Source organism: Orcinus orca, chromosome 2, assembly GCF_937001465.1.
Source record: "Orcinus orca chromosome 2, mOrcOrc1.1, whole genome shotgun sequence".
Classification (NCBI taxonomy): domain Eukaryota; kingdom Metazoa; phylum Chordata; class Mammalia; order Artiodactyla; family Delphinidae; genus Orcinus; species Orcinus orca.
This window is the reverse complement of record NC_064560.1, coordinates 140,195,419-140,211,154: the sequence shown is the minus strand read 5'-3', so window position 1 is coordinate 140,211,154 and position 15,736 is coordinate 140,195,419. Positions and strand designations below refer to the sequence as shown.

Sequence of the window (15,736 nt, the reverse complement as noted above, 5' to 3'; positions counted from 1 at the left end):
TGGATTCTAAACTCATAACAAGTAGCCTAGAATCACAAATAAGAGGAGAAATGCTGCTAATGGTAGGCATAAACGACAAGAAAATTTATAACAGCGTAGAAATCAAAAACAAATGCAGAAATCAAAAAAGGTATACTCAGTATAGCATCTTTCTATTCCTCAAAAGAATGTAGCTATTAACTGATTTAGTTTAATGATGATACAACAGTTCCCCAAAATGGCCTTTAATCTTCTGAAAAAGGTAACAGTGTGGTTGATAAATGGTAAAGAAAGAGCCCTGTTGAAGGAGGGGGAATCAAAAGAGAGAGATGTGTGCAATGTTTTGGTAATAATTCTATTTTTTTTAAATTTAGAGGAAATAAAAACGATGAACATAAAGGCCAAAGTCTTCAATTATATGTAATACTATATTCAGAATGATTTGTTTTCCAAGTATTTCAGATTTGCAACTGTATCCAGATTTAGTGTAAAAGATTTCAATTAAAAACCTAACATTTTTTAAATCTGTCTTTATGGCCCTCTCTCTACCTTGCTCTATACGTAGATAGATGTGCTCTACTTACCTACCTACCTACCCATATATCTATCCATCCATCCCTCCTTCCACCCAACCACCATTTCTCCCTTTTTCAGGCCATCTCTCAGTCTGCCTGTCTTTCAAACTGTATTTCTGTCTGACTGTTCTCTCCCTCTGCCTGTGCATATCTGTGTGCATCCTTTTCTCTGTTTCTTTCCTTGTCTCTGACTCTGTTTTCATGTCTCTGTCTCTGTTTCGAAGTACCTTTTTCTGCCTCCCTCTGCACATCTCTACAAGTCTGTGTGGCCCTGACTCTCCAGGGAGAGTCCCCCTCTGACTCCGTTTCTTTGTGGGTGTCTCCGGGTGTGTCTTTTGGTGTGCATGTGTCTCTACATGTGTCTCTGTGCCTGTGTGTGTCTTGGTCTGTTTCTCTGTGTATGTGTCTCCCTCTCCATATATGTTTGTCTCTCTCTGTATATGTGTGTATCTTCCATGTCTCTTTAACTTTGTGTCTCTTTCTGAGTGTGTCTGCATGTACACCTGTGCCCCTCTCTCTCAGTGTGTCTCTTCCCCCTCTCCCTCTCCCTCTCCCTCTCCCTCCCTCTCTCTTTCTCTCTCTCACTCACTGTATGTCTCTGTCTCCTTCTCACCATGTTTCTCTCACTCTGGTATCTCTCCTTCTCTGTGAGTCTCAATATGTGTGTCTCTTTCTGTGTGTATCTATGCATGTGTGTCTTTCTCTGTGTGTGTGCCTCTGTATATGTGTCTGTGTCTTTCTCATTGAGTTTAGTATCTCCCTCCTATGTCTGTGTCTCCTTTCTGTTTGTGTTTCTTTCTCTGAATATACCTCTCTGTATTCATTTCTCTACCATTCATTCTCTCAATCTCCTCTATCACTTTGTGTGTGTTTCTCTCTCCCTGTGTGTCTGCTTTCCTTTTTTCTCTCAATATCTCTTGCTCTGTGCATGTCCCTTTCTCTGTGTGTGCATGTCTCTTTCTCCATGTGTCTTTGTGTCCCTTTTGCAGAATGTGGGTCTCTTTGTGTGTGCCTCCTTCCTTGCATGTGTGCAGGCGTGTGCACTTGTGCTTGTCTGCCTCTAATATATTGGTTAGAACAAACACACTTCATTCAGTGCCTTAAACAAGCACAACACCTGGGGTTTGGTAATAATACCTTAAAAGTCCTTACCTTTTGACCAGTCGTCCATTTGTACTCCCGTTCCTGTTTGCTCTGGCAACGTCTCTGGTTTCTGCGCCAAGATTTGAAGCTAAAATAAAGCCAACTCTAGATAAATAAACTTAAAACAATATATCAGAACACACCTAAACCTTACCTTTGTTTAACAGAGAATTTACAGGATAAATGGTTTTCTAAAACATTTATAATAGGACAATTAACTGTGTATTTCAACACGTGAAATTAAATCTTTTTTCTCAGAAAAAAGTTCTTTCATTCACACCTATATTTTAGTAAATACAGTTCAGGTTAAGCTTCTAGACATTCTTGCTGCTTTGGTGAGGGAACCATTTAATTTATTTAACTTAAGTCTTTCCAACTACAATTTCAACAATTAAAAAAAATTAAAAATTTACTCTATTTGTCAAATTTCAGATTTATTGATTTGAATGCATATTTTCATATAAAACATTTCATACTTGTAAAAGTAATTTTAAATGCTATTCTAATTTTTTAAAAGATTATCATTAACTTGTGGAGTTACTGATTTTTCTCTCTTGCATTTGTTTTCATAATAAATATCATAAAAACTATGCAAGTTTTTTTTTTTTTGCATGCTTTTAAGGAGAATAAAATTAGATTTACCTCACAGCTAGAACTCTGTGTTCTTTAAAAAGTCCTCAAATAAAGCTGTAGTAAGCTTCTCCTTTCCAATTTTCTCTAAATATGTTGATCTGGAGTTGGCAATCTTTTTCTAAGTTCCTCATTTACTTTTGGATTAGCTGAAAATATAGGAAGTTATTAATATCAAAGAAATATGTTCCAGTCAATGAAGCCACTTCCCTCCATATTGCCCAAAAAGGTTAATAATAATTGCGGTCTTTTAATAAGAGATTCATATAGCAAGACATGTAGAAAATACAGCCTTTAATAACCTCTGGAGTATTTTAAAACATGTCTTACAGGTCTTAATGTGCTTAGTAATATACTATTTAAAACCATAATTTTATCCCTCTTCAATATACAGTCACTCTTCCTCATCATTTACCCAGCTAATGAATGCCAGCAATTAGTAAAATGTAATCCCATTGCACAATCATTTTAATGCTTTTAGCACTCAGAAAAGTAAACACCAAATTAATACTGCTCAAGCCATATCAGATCCTAGTTGGAAGCAAGCAATTATAGTTCATCTCCTCAGGTGTAATTAAATGATTGGAATGATTTAGTTCCATAAATGCAAGTTAATTCATAAGCAAGCAACAAATATACTGGGAGTAATTACAAGAAACATTGACAGTCTAAGCAGGGCTAATTCTTTTATGAGACTGATATAGTAAAATGCTGCCCTCTCCTGGGCATATAAGTGAATATTTCAGAGCCAAAAACAAAACATGTCCCCCTAACCCAAAACCTAACTTTTAAAAAGACACTAAAAAACGAACAAAAAAAACGATAAATCAATTTATCAATTTGATTTCATTCCTTATACAAAAAATTTTAATTTATGGCTTACTATGATAATTTCTACACACCCTAGTAATTAATGCTTTTTCCATTCAAGTTCTGAATATGAGTCCCAAAACATACCTGGCAATTATTATAAATCTAATGAAACTAAATCATTCATATATAGCACTGACTGCAAGTGAAACTTCTAGTACCCTCTTATACTGTAAGACCAATACCTATATTCTTTCACTGGTAAACCCTAACTGGCATGTTAGAGATAATAACTAAGCTATGCTTTTTGTAAGTACTAAAATTTGTAAGAAAAATAATCTCTGACGAATGTAAAACAAAATACTCGGTATTACTGTAATTATACAAAATGGTCTAAAACTAATTGTTTTTAAGGAACTCCAATAACAAAAATAAAAACTAGAGCACAGGTATAATATCATTACAAGCACGTTTTAAAACATAAAGGGGAGCAGGTAGTACACAAAATAAAACACACCCCAGTTTTACTTAAGCCATTCCCCACTTTTTACTTTCTTAGGCTAACATTCAAAACAAGTTTACTTGAACACTACTCGATGCTTATTAACTAAACTTATACAAACTTTCAGAAACGTATTTATTATACATTTGAGTTATGCTATAATCAGTAAGTCTGTATTAACACATATGTATTTGTAGCACTAAACCTATTTAGAATCATCCCTTTAACTTTCTGCAAAATTGAACATATTCTCAAATATTACCAATAGCACAACAAATGTTTAATTCTCCAATAAATACAAAAGATACTTGCAGAGGATAATGTTTAACATACCAATATTTTTTGGTGGGGGAGGGAACATTATTCTAAGTCACGGCCTATGCAAGCTATAAAAATAAAATAAAACAAAATATTAAACAGTCTTGCCACTAAGTTTAAAATGTACAGCACATTTGCTTTGCCCTTGATGTCATAGTCATATATTTCAATTCGTATCTTGTACACTGTAAGTTAATTGCTTTTGGAAAGTACTTATTATTCATGTAAAAATTAATGTGCCAATGTGTTTAAATCCTCTTAAATGACCATTCATGCATCTTTCTTCTTTAAGTACCAATGAAATCTGTCAAAAGACATCAATGCAAAATGGTCTTAAAGAAAGTTCTACTAGAGATTTTTTTTCTGCTAACACAAGATTTTCATATTCACCAACTTTACTTAAATTCCATTAATTTTTTAAGCTACTTTTAATAAATTCACCAAGTAAAATTTTTAGGCCCCAAAGTCTGTCATTTGTGTTCCAGCTGACGTTATGAATATTAATAACAGTGTTATCCTGATTAAATAGGCTTCATATGAAATCCCTGTGAATCCTATAGCTCAGACATCTCATTTTTCCAACTCTTTATGAATTTGGATTCAGACATTAAACTGGAAAAATCTTAAAAAACAGATTTAATGGCACATTTGCATACTGTCAAGCAAAAATTAGATGTTCTAATGATTCAATTAATTACAACTTACATATCTATATATTGTAATAGGACTAGAAGATTTTTGTAAACATCAACATATTTTATACATCTACACATTATAGGACAAAGGATTAAGACTATTAAAATACTGATTCCTTTCTTTACACTCACCTTAAATATTTGATATCAAGAACTTTTCAATCAAAAATTATATATTCACATTAAAACCAGTGGGATGATTTTTATAGTAGACATCAGATAAACTAGGCTTCTTAAAGTGCTAAATCATTGTATCACAGACAAAATATGTTAATTGCTTTATCATTATTAATGTCACCAGGTTCAAGGAGCAAAATAAAATCTAACTAAACTTCGTTTTTGTGTTAGAAAAAATAACCCATGTTAAAAAAGAAAAATAAAATCTTTACTATAACAGACAGAATATACCATATCAGCATCTGTTAAACTAAAATCTTCTCCATCACAGATTCCTGACCTCATCCCTCCAAGTTGTTTTTAGTTCTCAGAAGAAGTGAAAAAAGGAGAAATTAATAGCCAGGGAAACCACATACCCCCTTCTCTCTGTAAATATACTGGAATCTGAATATATCTACCTAAATTTCCTACTTTCACCCTATCGAAAAACAGAGATTGAAAAAAATTAAACAAACATCTCTATGCTCTCAAACGGGACTTGACTCTCCTTGTTTACTCAGCAGTAAAATACCTGATGAAACAAAATTTGTTCTTTGACTAGTCTACAATTTCTAATCTGCCTAAAAAGTTATAAGTAATTCTGACATTTATCCTTCAAAATTAAACAATCCTTCTTTGACAGAAAGGCACTTAAAGAAGGAATTTCATTCCCCAATGTAACAACACCCAGGATTTTTTAAAACTTATTTTAAATAGGAGATACCCTTCTACCTTACTCCACAAAAGCCACACGTGGGCAAGGTGATCGGCTGACTTTGTTTAATGGTGTTTTTTTCATAATGCCTCCTTAGTTAATCTCAAATTTGTGTGATGTGAATCCAAAGCGTCAAACTAGGAATCATTTATAATACTGCCTCATATCCAACTATATGTAACTCCAATTATATCTAACTATAACCATGCCAAATTTTGGATTTTCTAGATTGAGAAATGTTGATAATTTCTGCAATGGAATGGTTTCATTAAATGGCCAAAGGAGAGCACTGTATTTCTGAGAGCCAGATATTTTAACATATAACTCAACATATACAACATATGCATATTTTCTCCTGCTGGATTTTCATCTTATGAGACAAAAGTCTTTCAAATAGCCACAGTTCCTGGCACATTCTCTCACAAAAAGAATTCCTTTCACATCACAGCCCACTCCCTACCAAGCTCCAGACAACCCAAGTTCCCCACAGCCTGGAAAAGCAAGAAAAGGTTTAGGGAGAAAGGATAAAAGTAGCCCCATGCAATAGCTATCAAAATTTTAAATACATATACTATTTGACCCCTCCACTAGTAAAAGTCTTTTTAAAATATGTAGAACATAGTTGTATGTACAAAGATACACACTGAAGCAGTATTTATTTGTATGAGAAAATACTCATGCTTTAGTCATACTGAACTTCTTTCTGTTCTTGAACTCACCAAGCTTATTCTTGCCTCAGAACCTTTATACTTACTATTCCCTCTGCCTAGAATTCTTTTCTCTAGATCTCTAAACCATTTTTTCTTATTATTTAGGCCTTGCTCAAATTCACCTCTTCAAAAAGGTATTGCCTGGCCATCCTATCTAAAGTAGAAACTCCTCTCTCACTCTCATCACATTACCTGTGCTACTACCTTCATGAAACCCATTCGTTTAGGTTTTATTTCATTGTTTTTGATATGTATCAGCCAACTATGCATAAGGAAATTACATTCAGACACAGCCCTTGCTTTTCTCTTTCATCTGTGTCCTTAGAAGGGTGTTTGGCATACAGTAAGTACTCAGTATGTATTTGATGGGCATACAGGTGGATAGACAGATGTGGAAGATTCTCTCAACAAGTATTTGTTAAGCACCTATATATTATGTGTCAGTCAACTGTTCTAGGAGTTAAATATAAAATAAATAGGTAAGACAAATAAATTTCCTACCCAAAATAAATCTTTAGCTAAAACAATACACGTACAGAACATGGATAAATTAAAGACAGAAAAAAATGTAAAATTACACTTACATATGTAAATATACATGCTTGAATAGGATATACATAGGAAACTATTACCAGTGGTTACTCTGAATATAGGGCCTAAAAGAGTTGAGGCAGGGAAACTGAGAGACTGAGGGAAAGAAGTATTTCTGTTTCATTTTGTATCTATCTATCTGTATAATTTTTTACGAAGTACATGTATTATTTTTAACTTAATGATCAAACATTTATTAATAACCTTGGAATTTAACAAGAAACTTTGAAGGAAGCCACATTACATCTAACAGATTCAAAATGAATAGAAAGAAAGTAATCTTTATGACTCCCTTGAAACTTTGAAAAAATAATTATTGCCTAATTAACTTTTATAATTATACTTTGTTATGGCTGTTTGCTTGCTTGCTTGGTTTCTGAAGAGTGAAAAGTTCTAATTTAACTAAAATATGGCAGAAAATTTTTAGAACAGAAAAGTTGAAAATGAATGAGTTTCCTGAGAATTAAGCATACATTTCTTAAAACAATCACACTGCTTTGTTCAATTAGGGACTATTACAATAGTCTTAGTGTTCGGGATTCTGATGTTTAAAAGTTTATAATAGAAATTACTATCAAAAAAGACGAACTACTTCCCATCATTTAAAATCATGGAAGGGCATCAAATTAAGAGGAAATAAATATTTAGTGTTTAAGATATATGGCTTTCAGATTTTCAAAACCTGGAACACTGCATATACCAGATGGAACACTGCAATAGCTTTCAGCGGCAGTTACAAATGACACTTTGAGAATGAATCTGGTATTGCATGGCCTACTGATAAAATTTTAGAAAGCAAAACTTTAAAACTAGCGTTATTTTCAGAGGGTTAATGGGATACAGGATTTTCTAAAATATCCTGAAACGTTTTGCCCTAGGCCAAACTAAACTAAATCACTTAATCTAGCACAGAACAGAATATAAAAACAAAGTCATCTTATAGAATAGTTTCTCTAGGGAACAAACAGCCTGTTTTCTTAAGATTCATGTGATTGCCAAGTTCTGATGCAAGGACACACTCCTTCACACAAAGGCTTACATTTCCACACAACCGACTGAAGTTCTTGGCAAATCAACGGTAAAGAAGTATTAAGAGTAACTTAAATCGATCTGTAATGACAACTGGTATGAGCAGCCACTTGAAATCAAATAAAAGAACAGTTGTCAGAAAACGTCTTTCTAAAATAATCATATAAGTTCTTAAATAATTCATCATATTTCATAATGCTTACTAACAGACTTTATCAAAAAACTGTTTAATAATTCTCTATAGTTTATATAGTTAAATAATAAGTAGTAACAGGGACATTAACAAATAACATCAACATACTCCAATAACAAGTTATACTTTTGCATTTTGAATACTTTTTTTAGTATTAATTCTTTTCTTTTTTTATTGAAGTATAGTTGATTTACAATGTTGTGTTAGTTTGCATTTTGAATACTTAATAGCAGTTCATACATTGTATAATAAATATAATGTTTATCTATGCAATTGGCTAAAATTACAGTACCTAATCATTCCCAATGGACAGTGTGCTGTATGCAAACTATGTGTTTCACTTTTTAAATTGTACTGTTAAAGGCAACTTCTAGGTTGCAAAATACAATTACTAGAAACAAAATCTTTAAAGAAAGTACAACAAATGTTATGCTTGCAGCTCTAATTTCTTGTTCAATATCAAGAAAGTCACAGCCATCAGCTTCATTTATCTGACGACCTACTAAAGCTCATGTAACTTCTTAAGTCATTCTTTTTTTTTTTTTTTCCACTGTTGTGGCCTCTCCCGTTGCGGAGCACAGGCTCCGAAGGCACAGGCTCAGCGGCCATGGCTCACGGGCCCAGCCGCTCCGCGGCATGTGGGATCTTCCCGGACTGGGGCACGAACCCGCGTCCCCTGCATCAGCAGGCGGGCTCTCAACCACTGCGCCACCAGGGAAGCCCAGGAAAGTTATTTTTAAAAAGTCTCAAGATGGCAAATCAACTGAGTTAAAAATATTACTTACAAAATTAATAGTAATACAACTGTATAGTGTTCCAAAGTACTAAATTAAGCAATGTGTGCTGTTAATTTTTAAAGACATTTTCCAAAAGACAATGCTCTTTCATTTTAAAAAATAAGAATTTTATTTAAGAAATTCCATCTCTACGATGTGTTGATTTATACTTTTTTCATGATTATTGCAAAATGGCTGTATGAATAACCTGACATTTTACACTACTAACTGTATAAGAAAACCTTTTATAAACTGTGTAGAAACTAAAGAGAAACCAAAAACTGAAACTTATCTAGTCATAAATATTAAAACTATTATAAAAGAGCAGTCAAACATTATAAGGCTTCTGGTGGAAGTAACACTAACTAATAATAACTAATAAAACATATTATCCTGGGGTAGGAGTTGTGGGTAGAGATTGGGGGAGGGAGGAGAGCAGGATTCACAGGGCAGGCAGAATATGGCGTGTAAATGAAACAAGATTAACTATCATGAACTACGAAGGATAACTGTTGAAGCTGGGTTATGAGTATGTAGGGGTTCATTATTCTGTTTCTCCACTCTTTTATGTTTGCAGTTTTCCATAATAAATAGTTTAAAATACATATTATAAAAGAGTACCTACACTATCATTTACTTTCACAGAACTAGCAATGAGTATTCCATTTTATAATAGAATGTTATCAAAATCTCATCAGTCTCATGTCTGATACATATATACGCACAACATATCACGCAACAAATATTGCACATCTTCCACGAATATACACACACATACCTCACACGGATTCTATATTGCATGTCATTTAGAGAAAAGCCTAAAAATTTCATCTTACTATGTAGGAACCGAAAAGAGAATATTATCCGCTGAGGGATATGTACTTTATTTATTAAAATGCTTTGGAATTACTCCCTGACCTTAAATTTAACAATTTCCTGAAAGTAAGACCTTATGTTACCAATGACCTAGTGCATATGGGAAACTGAATAGGTATACTCTATCACCTTTAGCAAACATTCTCTTCACCAAGCCACTTAGAGGCCATCTGCTGAACCCTGAAGCAACATCCTAGTTAGTTACTGCTAGATTTGCAATGTAAGTAACCAAACTTATCATTTGTTGGAGCCATAACTATATGAATCTGAAATATTCCCTAATTTCATCTTAAAAGACATGTATTTCCATTGCTAGAGATGTTTTTCATCTGTAGAACAGTCATAGTTCTTTGTATATGCACAATAATTACCTCTTAGTTAACAAAGATGGTGATTTAGAAGAATCATAAGCAGAAATAGTGACAATGACTATACTACCATGTCTCAAAATTTCAACACCTTTCACCATTTAATAGGTAAGTCTATACTTGCTTGGACCAACAAATTTAGGTAAATTTTATACTTCTTCACAACGTTTAAAAATTATTTTAATAAATAACTCTTCATATCAGTGAAAGAAATAAGTATGTCTGTAATCTCTCACTAAGGTGAAATGATAGTTTGTCATAGGTCAGGTCCCACATTCATTTTCATTTTTATCTCTTCATTTTGAGGAACTGCAAATTCAAATCCCATTCCAGTTGAAATAATTAAGCATTTGCTGAAATGCCTCCTGAGAACTACCACTGCAAACTTTGAAATACTGACTAAAATATTTTAAAATATATTTTTAAAAACATAGATAAGCTCAAAAGGAAGAACAAGAAATATCCACATGTCAAAATCAAACCATAACAGAGAGTAGGACTTGAAGCCAAGTAGTCCACGAGAAGATTGAGACCAAATAGGCTTAAAGGTTAGGGTTCAACTATGCAGACTTTCCCCTTTTTCCAACCACCTGCTCAATATCTGAGCCAGACACAAGGCACCCACCAAATTAGGTGGAAAAGTTAACTACCTAAGATCAAAAACAAAAGCCTTTGCCATGGTGGGGCAAGGAATCCAAACTTGTACTTAAGACAATCAATTAATGTAAAACTGGTTAGCAACCTGAGATCATATAGTACAGCCAGAAATTTAAAAGGGGGGGGGAGGAAAAAAAAAGAAAGGGAGAAGTAGGTCATGAGCTAGATTCGTTTATAAGATAATTTCTTTTGAAAATAAACTCATAGCCACAAAAAACTATAACATATATGAAAGAATTTAACATAAGGAAAAGTAGTACAGGCATACAAAAGAGAGAGGTGGAGACTCATACTTGAACAACTAGAGAAAACTAGGCAACCTGAAATCAATCTTCAAAATAGGTATAATTTTTAAATTGCCAGATTGATAAATCAACACAACCCATAAATAAGAGCAGGCAGTTTTTACAGAAGCATAGATTGATATAAAAATGAACCAAGTAGAAATCGTTTAGAAATAAGAAATGTTAATTGAGGTTGAAACTCTGTAGATGAAGTAAAATCTAGAAAACAGTAGAGCACAGAATTAATGATTTGGAGGCAGAAGGGAAGAAATTCCTCAGAATGCTGCACAGAATAATAGAGTTTAAAAATATGAAAAAGTAGGGGCTTCCCTGGTGGCGCAGTGGTTGAGAGTCCGCCTGACGATGCAGGGGACGCGGGTTCATGCCCTGGTCCAGGAGGATCCCACATGCCTTGGAGTGGCTAGGCCCGTGAGCCATGGCTGCTGAATCTGCGCGTCCGGAGCCTGTGCTCCGCAACGGGAGAAGCCACAACAGTGAGAGGCCCGCGTACCGCAAAAAAAAAGAAAAAAAGAAAAAGTAGTTAAGCAACATGGAAGATAAAATAAGATGCTCCAACATATGCCTAATAAGGGTTAGAGAAGGGGAGAACCATAAAAATAAAGGAAAAGCAAAATAATTATATGTACCCTAATTAGGACAGAAAATGTATCCCTGGAAAAGAGCAACTGAATTAGAGTAATACAGTATTAACATCACATAATTCCCATGGAGATGCAGTCCCAGCAACACATTCTGGCAATGATCTTTCATTTTCTTCAAATTTCCTGAAACTACTGCACATCTATATTGTTTTGTTAGCTACAAACCACAGTGATGCATATAATACCCTTCATAATACCAAGAGATGTTTGAAAATGCTAAACCTGTTGATCTTTATCCTCTGTTTCCTCAACCTTTCCATCAAGGCACAAGCAGTCACCAATATAACTGCATGTTAATATCCAGTGTGATACTATTTCGTCATTTTTCATAGTCCAGCACTATCACTTGCACATCTCTTGTCACCAAGTTGGTCAAAACTGTTTGCCAAAGATCAAAATAAATGGCAGAATGCAAAGCCATACTTAAAGGCTGAGAGCATATAGTACAGTCTGCAGTCTTAGTTCTCACAAGCTAAGATCATATTACAGCTCTTGGAGCATAGGAAAAATATGTATCAGCAATGTTCTACAAAGTTTTTCTTTATATACACAGAAATTAAAATAGGACTCAAAAAAAAAAATCACCTGGACCCACATCTACATTCTTTCTCAGGAAGCTAGTAGAGAATGTGCTCCACCAAAACGTGGGAGTAAAGTATGAAAGAGGTGAAAAGAACACCCAAGGTCATGGTGAGAAAAATCACAGGATAATAGCTATACACCAGACATACAGAAAAACCATTCAAAGTGGACAGCATTAAGAAAACTCCAGGAGCAATTTGTTCAAGAAATAGGAGTTTGAGAAGAGTTTCAAATAAATGATAAGAGAGTCTGGGGTTGAATCAATAATAAATACACAGAAAACCAAGCAACAAGTAAATAAAATAGCAAAAAACTATGCAGGGGAGGGGGAAGGGAAAATAATCAAAATATACTACATGTATTAGTTGTGAATAGCATCTACATGACCATAATAATGTAAATGCTATATATTTTTTCTATACAAAATTATAATATAACTGTATTATAACAGAAAGTGAACATGTGTACTGCGGCAGAGGTATCGAAGAGACCTATATCCTTGTCTTAGTTACCAGGATCAGCTCTCCCAACTTTCACTCTTCCTTTCTATTTGGAAGAGGTTAACAGCTAAAAATTATACTTCCCAGTCTCTTTGTAGCTCATGGTCTGAATATAAAAAAAAAGGTTCTACCAAGCAGATGTTCTCTAGCAAGATATGGAAGCAGAAAGTAAAGCAAAGGTCATCTGTCTGCTTTCAGCATGTAAGGTCAGGCAGCTGTGATTGTTTCTGGTGGCAGAGACTCTGCAGTCTAATGTGGACCATGAGCCTCCTAGATAAGACAGCCACCTGTGGTGTCAGCGACAGCAACAGCTTTCTGGCTTCTAGATTGCAGCAATATCACAACCCTGAACGATGGTCTAGAGATAGTCCCTGACTTCTGTTCCAGCACTTGGAATAATTTTGTAAGCTGTTAATTCCCTATATAAAGGACCTTTTGCTCGAAATACCTAGAGTTGTTGTTTTGGGTTTTTTTTTTTTTGCTTTTTTTTGTTTTTTGTTTCTTCTGTCCTATAATGCAGCGGTCCCCAACCTTTTTGGCACCAGGGACTGGTTTCGTGAAAGATGAGTTTTCCATGGACTGGGGGAGGTGTATGGTTCAGGCAGTAATGCGAGCGATGGGGAGTGACAGATGAAGCTTCGCTCACTCGCTTGCCTGCCGCTCACCTCCTGCTGTGGGGCCCAGTTCCTAACAGGCCAAGGACTGGTACCAGTCTGGGGCCTGGGGGTTGGGGACCCCTGCTATAATGTGACTGATATCCTCCCCATCTTCGAAAGCAGTAAGTCCATTAATTACTAGGGTAATTAACCCAATAAAACTATAGGGTAAGGAGGATCAAGAAGCTGGCATATAAGCATGCTATACAGAAATATTTCAGGAGATCTGATTCAAGATGGTGACATAGGAAAATCCTGAACTCACTTCCTCCCATGGCCACAACAAAGCTACAAATACATGTGGAATAACTCTCCCTGAAAGGCAACTAAGAACTGGATGAACAGAGTCTCCATGACAAAGGGTAAAAGGACAATCTCGAGGCAGGTAGGAGAGGCAGAGATGGTCTCCCCAAGCAAAAAAACACACCCCAGCTTCAGCAATCCACAGACAGGGAAGACTACAAAGGTATGGTTATTTCCCCTGGGAGGGGAGGATTCGAGCTCCACATCAGGCACCCCAACCCCTAGATCCTGCACAAGAGAGAGAAGCCCCCAACAGCTGGCTTTGAAAACCAATGCAGAATATGCCCAGGAAAACTACAGAACTGCAGGAAATGGAAAACCTGCTCTAAAGGGCTTGAGCACAGACTCATACCACCCAAAAACCAACATGAAAACACCTGGTCGAAAAGCACATGGAATAAAGATAAAGGGATTCCACGCACTAATCTTGTGACGTCTGCTGGTGAGGCAGGAACAGTTGGGACACTCCCTGGTGTCTGAGATACTGGTGAGAATCACTTTTGTGATCTCAGGGGCTGGGGCTGGGCCTGGGGGGTGCCATTTTGAAATTCTCCCTCTAGCTTGTTAGCATCAAAGAGCACACCCTGTTGAGAGCCTTGCCCACCCCTGTCTCTGCTGGGTCTCACAGCCAGAAGGGTGACAACTGCACCCATCAGCTCACTACAGCAGCCACCATGAGGCCCTGAAGCCAGCTCCAACCACCAACACTCCATACCAGCAGTCACAGCCCCAACATAAAAGAATGCAGAAATACAAAGAATCATAAGAGACTACTGTGAATAATTATACACCAATAAATTGGACAACTTAGAAGAAATGGATAAATTCTTAGAAACATATAATCTTCCAAGACTGAATCATGAAGAATCAGAAAATCTGAATAGACCAATTACTAGTAAGGAGATTGAAACCATAATCAAAAATCTCCCAAAAAACAAAAGCCCAAAACCAGATGGCTTCACTGGCAAATTCTACAAAACATTCAAAGAAGATTTAATACTTAACCTTTTCAAGCTCTTCCATCTGAAGAGGGAAATCTTCCAAACACATTTTATGAAACCAGCATTACCCTGATACCAAAACCAGACAAGGACACCACAAAAAGAAAAACATAAGAGGCTAACATCCTTGATGATCATCAGTGCAAAAATTCTCAACAAAATACTACCAAACTGAATCCAACGATACATTAAAATGATCATCCACTACAATCAAGTGGGATTTATTCCAGGGAATCAAGGATGATTCAACATCTGCAAATCAATCTACATGATACATCACATTTTAAAAAATGAAAAATAAAAATCATGATTATCTCAATGGATGCAGAAAATGTATTTGACAAAATTCAACATCCATTTATGATAAAAATTCCCAACAAAGCGTGTATAGAGGGAACATATCTCAACATAATGAAGGCTATATATGACAAACCCACAGCTGAATGGTTAAAAACTGAAAGCTTTTCCTCTAAGACCAGGCACAAGATAAGGATGCTCACTCTCACCACTTTCATTCAACGGAGTATTGAACATACCTATCCACAGCAAACAGGCAAGAAAAAGAAATAAAACGCATCCAAATCAGAAAGAAAGAAGTAAAACTGTCACTATTTGCAGATGACATGATACTATATAGAGAAATTCACATAGATTCCACCAAAAAAAAAACCCCAAAATGGTTAGAACTACTAAATGAATACAGTACAGTTGCAGGATACAAAATCAATATACAGAAATCTGTGGAATTTCTATACACTAATAATAAACTATCAGAGAAGGCAAATTAAAAAAATCTCATTTGCAACTGCATCAAAAAGCCTAAAATACCTAGAAATAAATTTAACCAAGGAGATGAAAACCTGTACACTAAAAACTATAAGATATTGATGAAAGAAATTGAAGAAGACACAGAAAAATGGAAATATATTCTGTACTGATGGACTGGAAGAATTAATATTGTTTAAATGTCCATACTTCCCAAAGCAATCTACAGATTCAATGCAATCCCTATCAAAATTCCAATG

General features: G+C 35.2%; 1 protein-coding gene across 5 annotated transcripts in view; it reads right to left on the bottom strand.

The window, feature by feature from the left end:
* MIPOL1 (mirror-image polydactyly 1) overlaps positions 1 to 15,736 on the bottom strand; it is a 305,514-nt gene that overhangs the window by 247,309 nt on the left and 42,469 nt on the right. For 3 of the 5 annotated variants that reach the window (XM_033428398.2, XM_033428397.2, XM_004269982.3), the window contains exons 2-3: positions 2,340 to 2,476; positions 1,707 to 1,785 (exon numbers count right to left, since the gene is read on the bottom strand). In XM_033428398.2, the coding sequence (XP_033284289.1) occupies positions 1,707 to 1,725 (19 nt within the window). In that variant the 5' untranslated portion in view covers positions 1,726 to 1,785; positions 2,340 to 2,476. The remainder of the gene's footprint in view (positions 1 to 1,706; positions 1,786 to 2,339; positions 2,477 to 15,736) is intronic. The other 2 variants (XM_049705939.1, XM_049705940.1) reach the window with 1 other exon arrangement.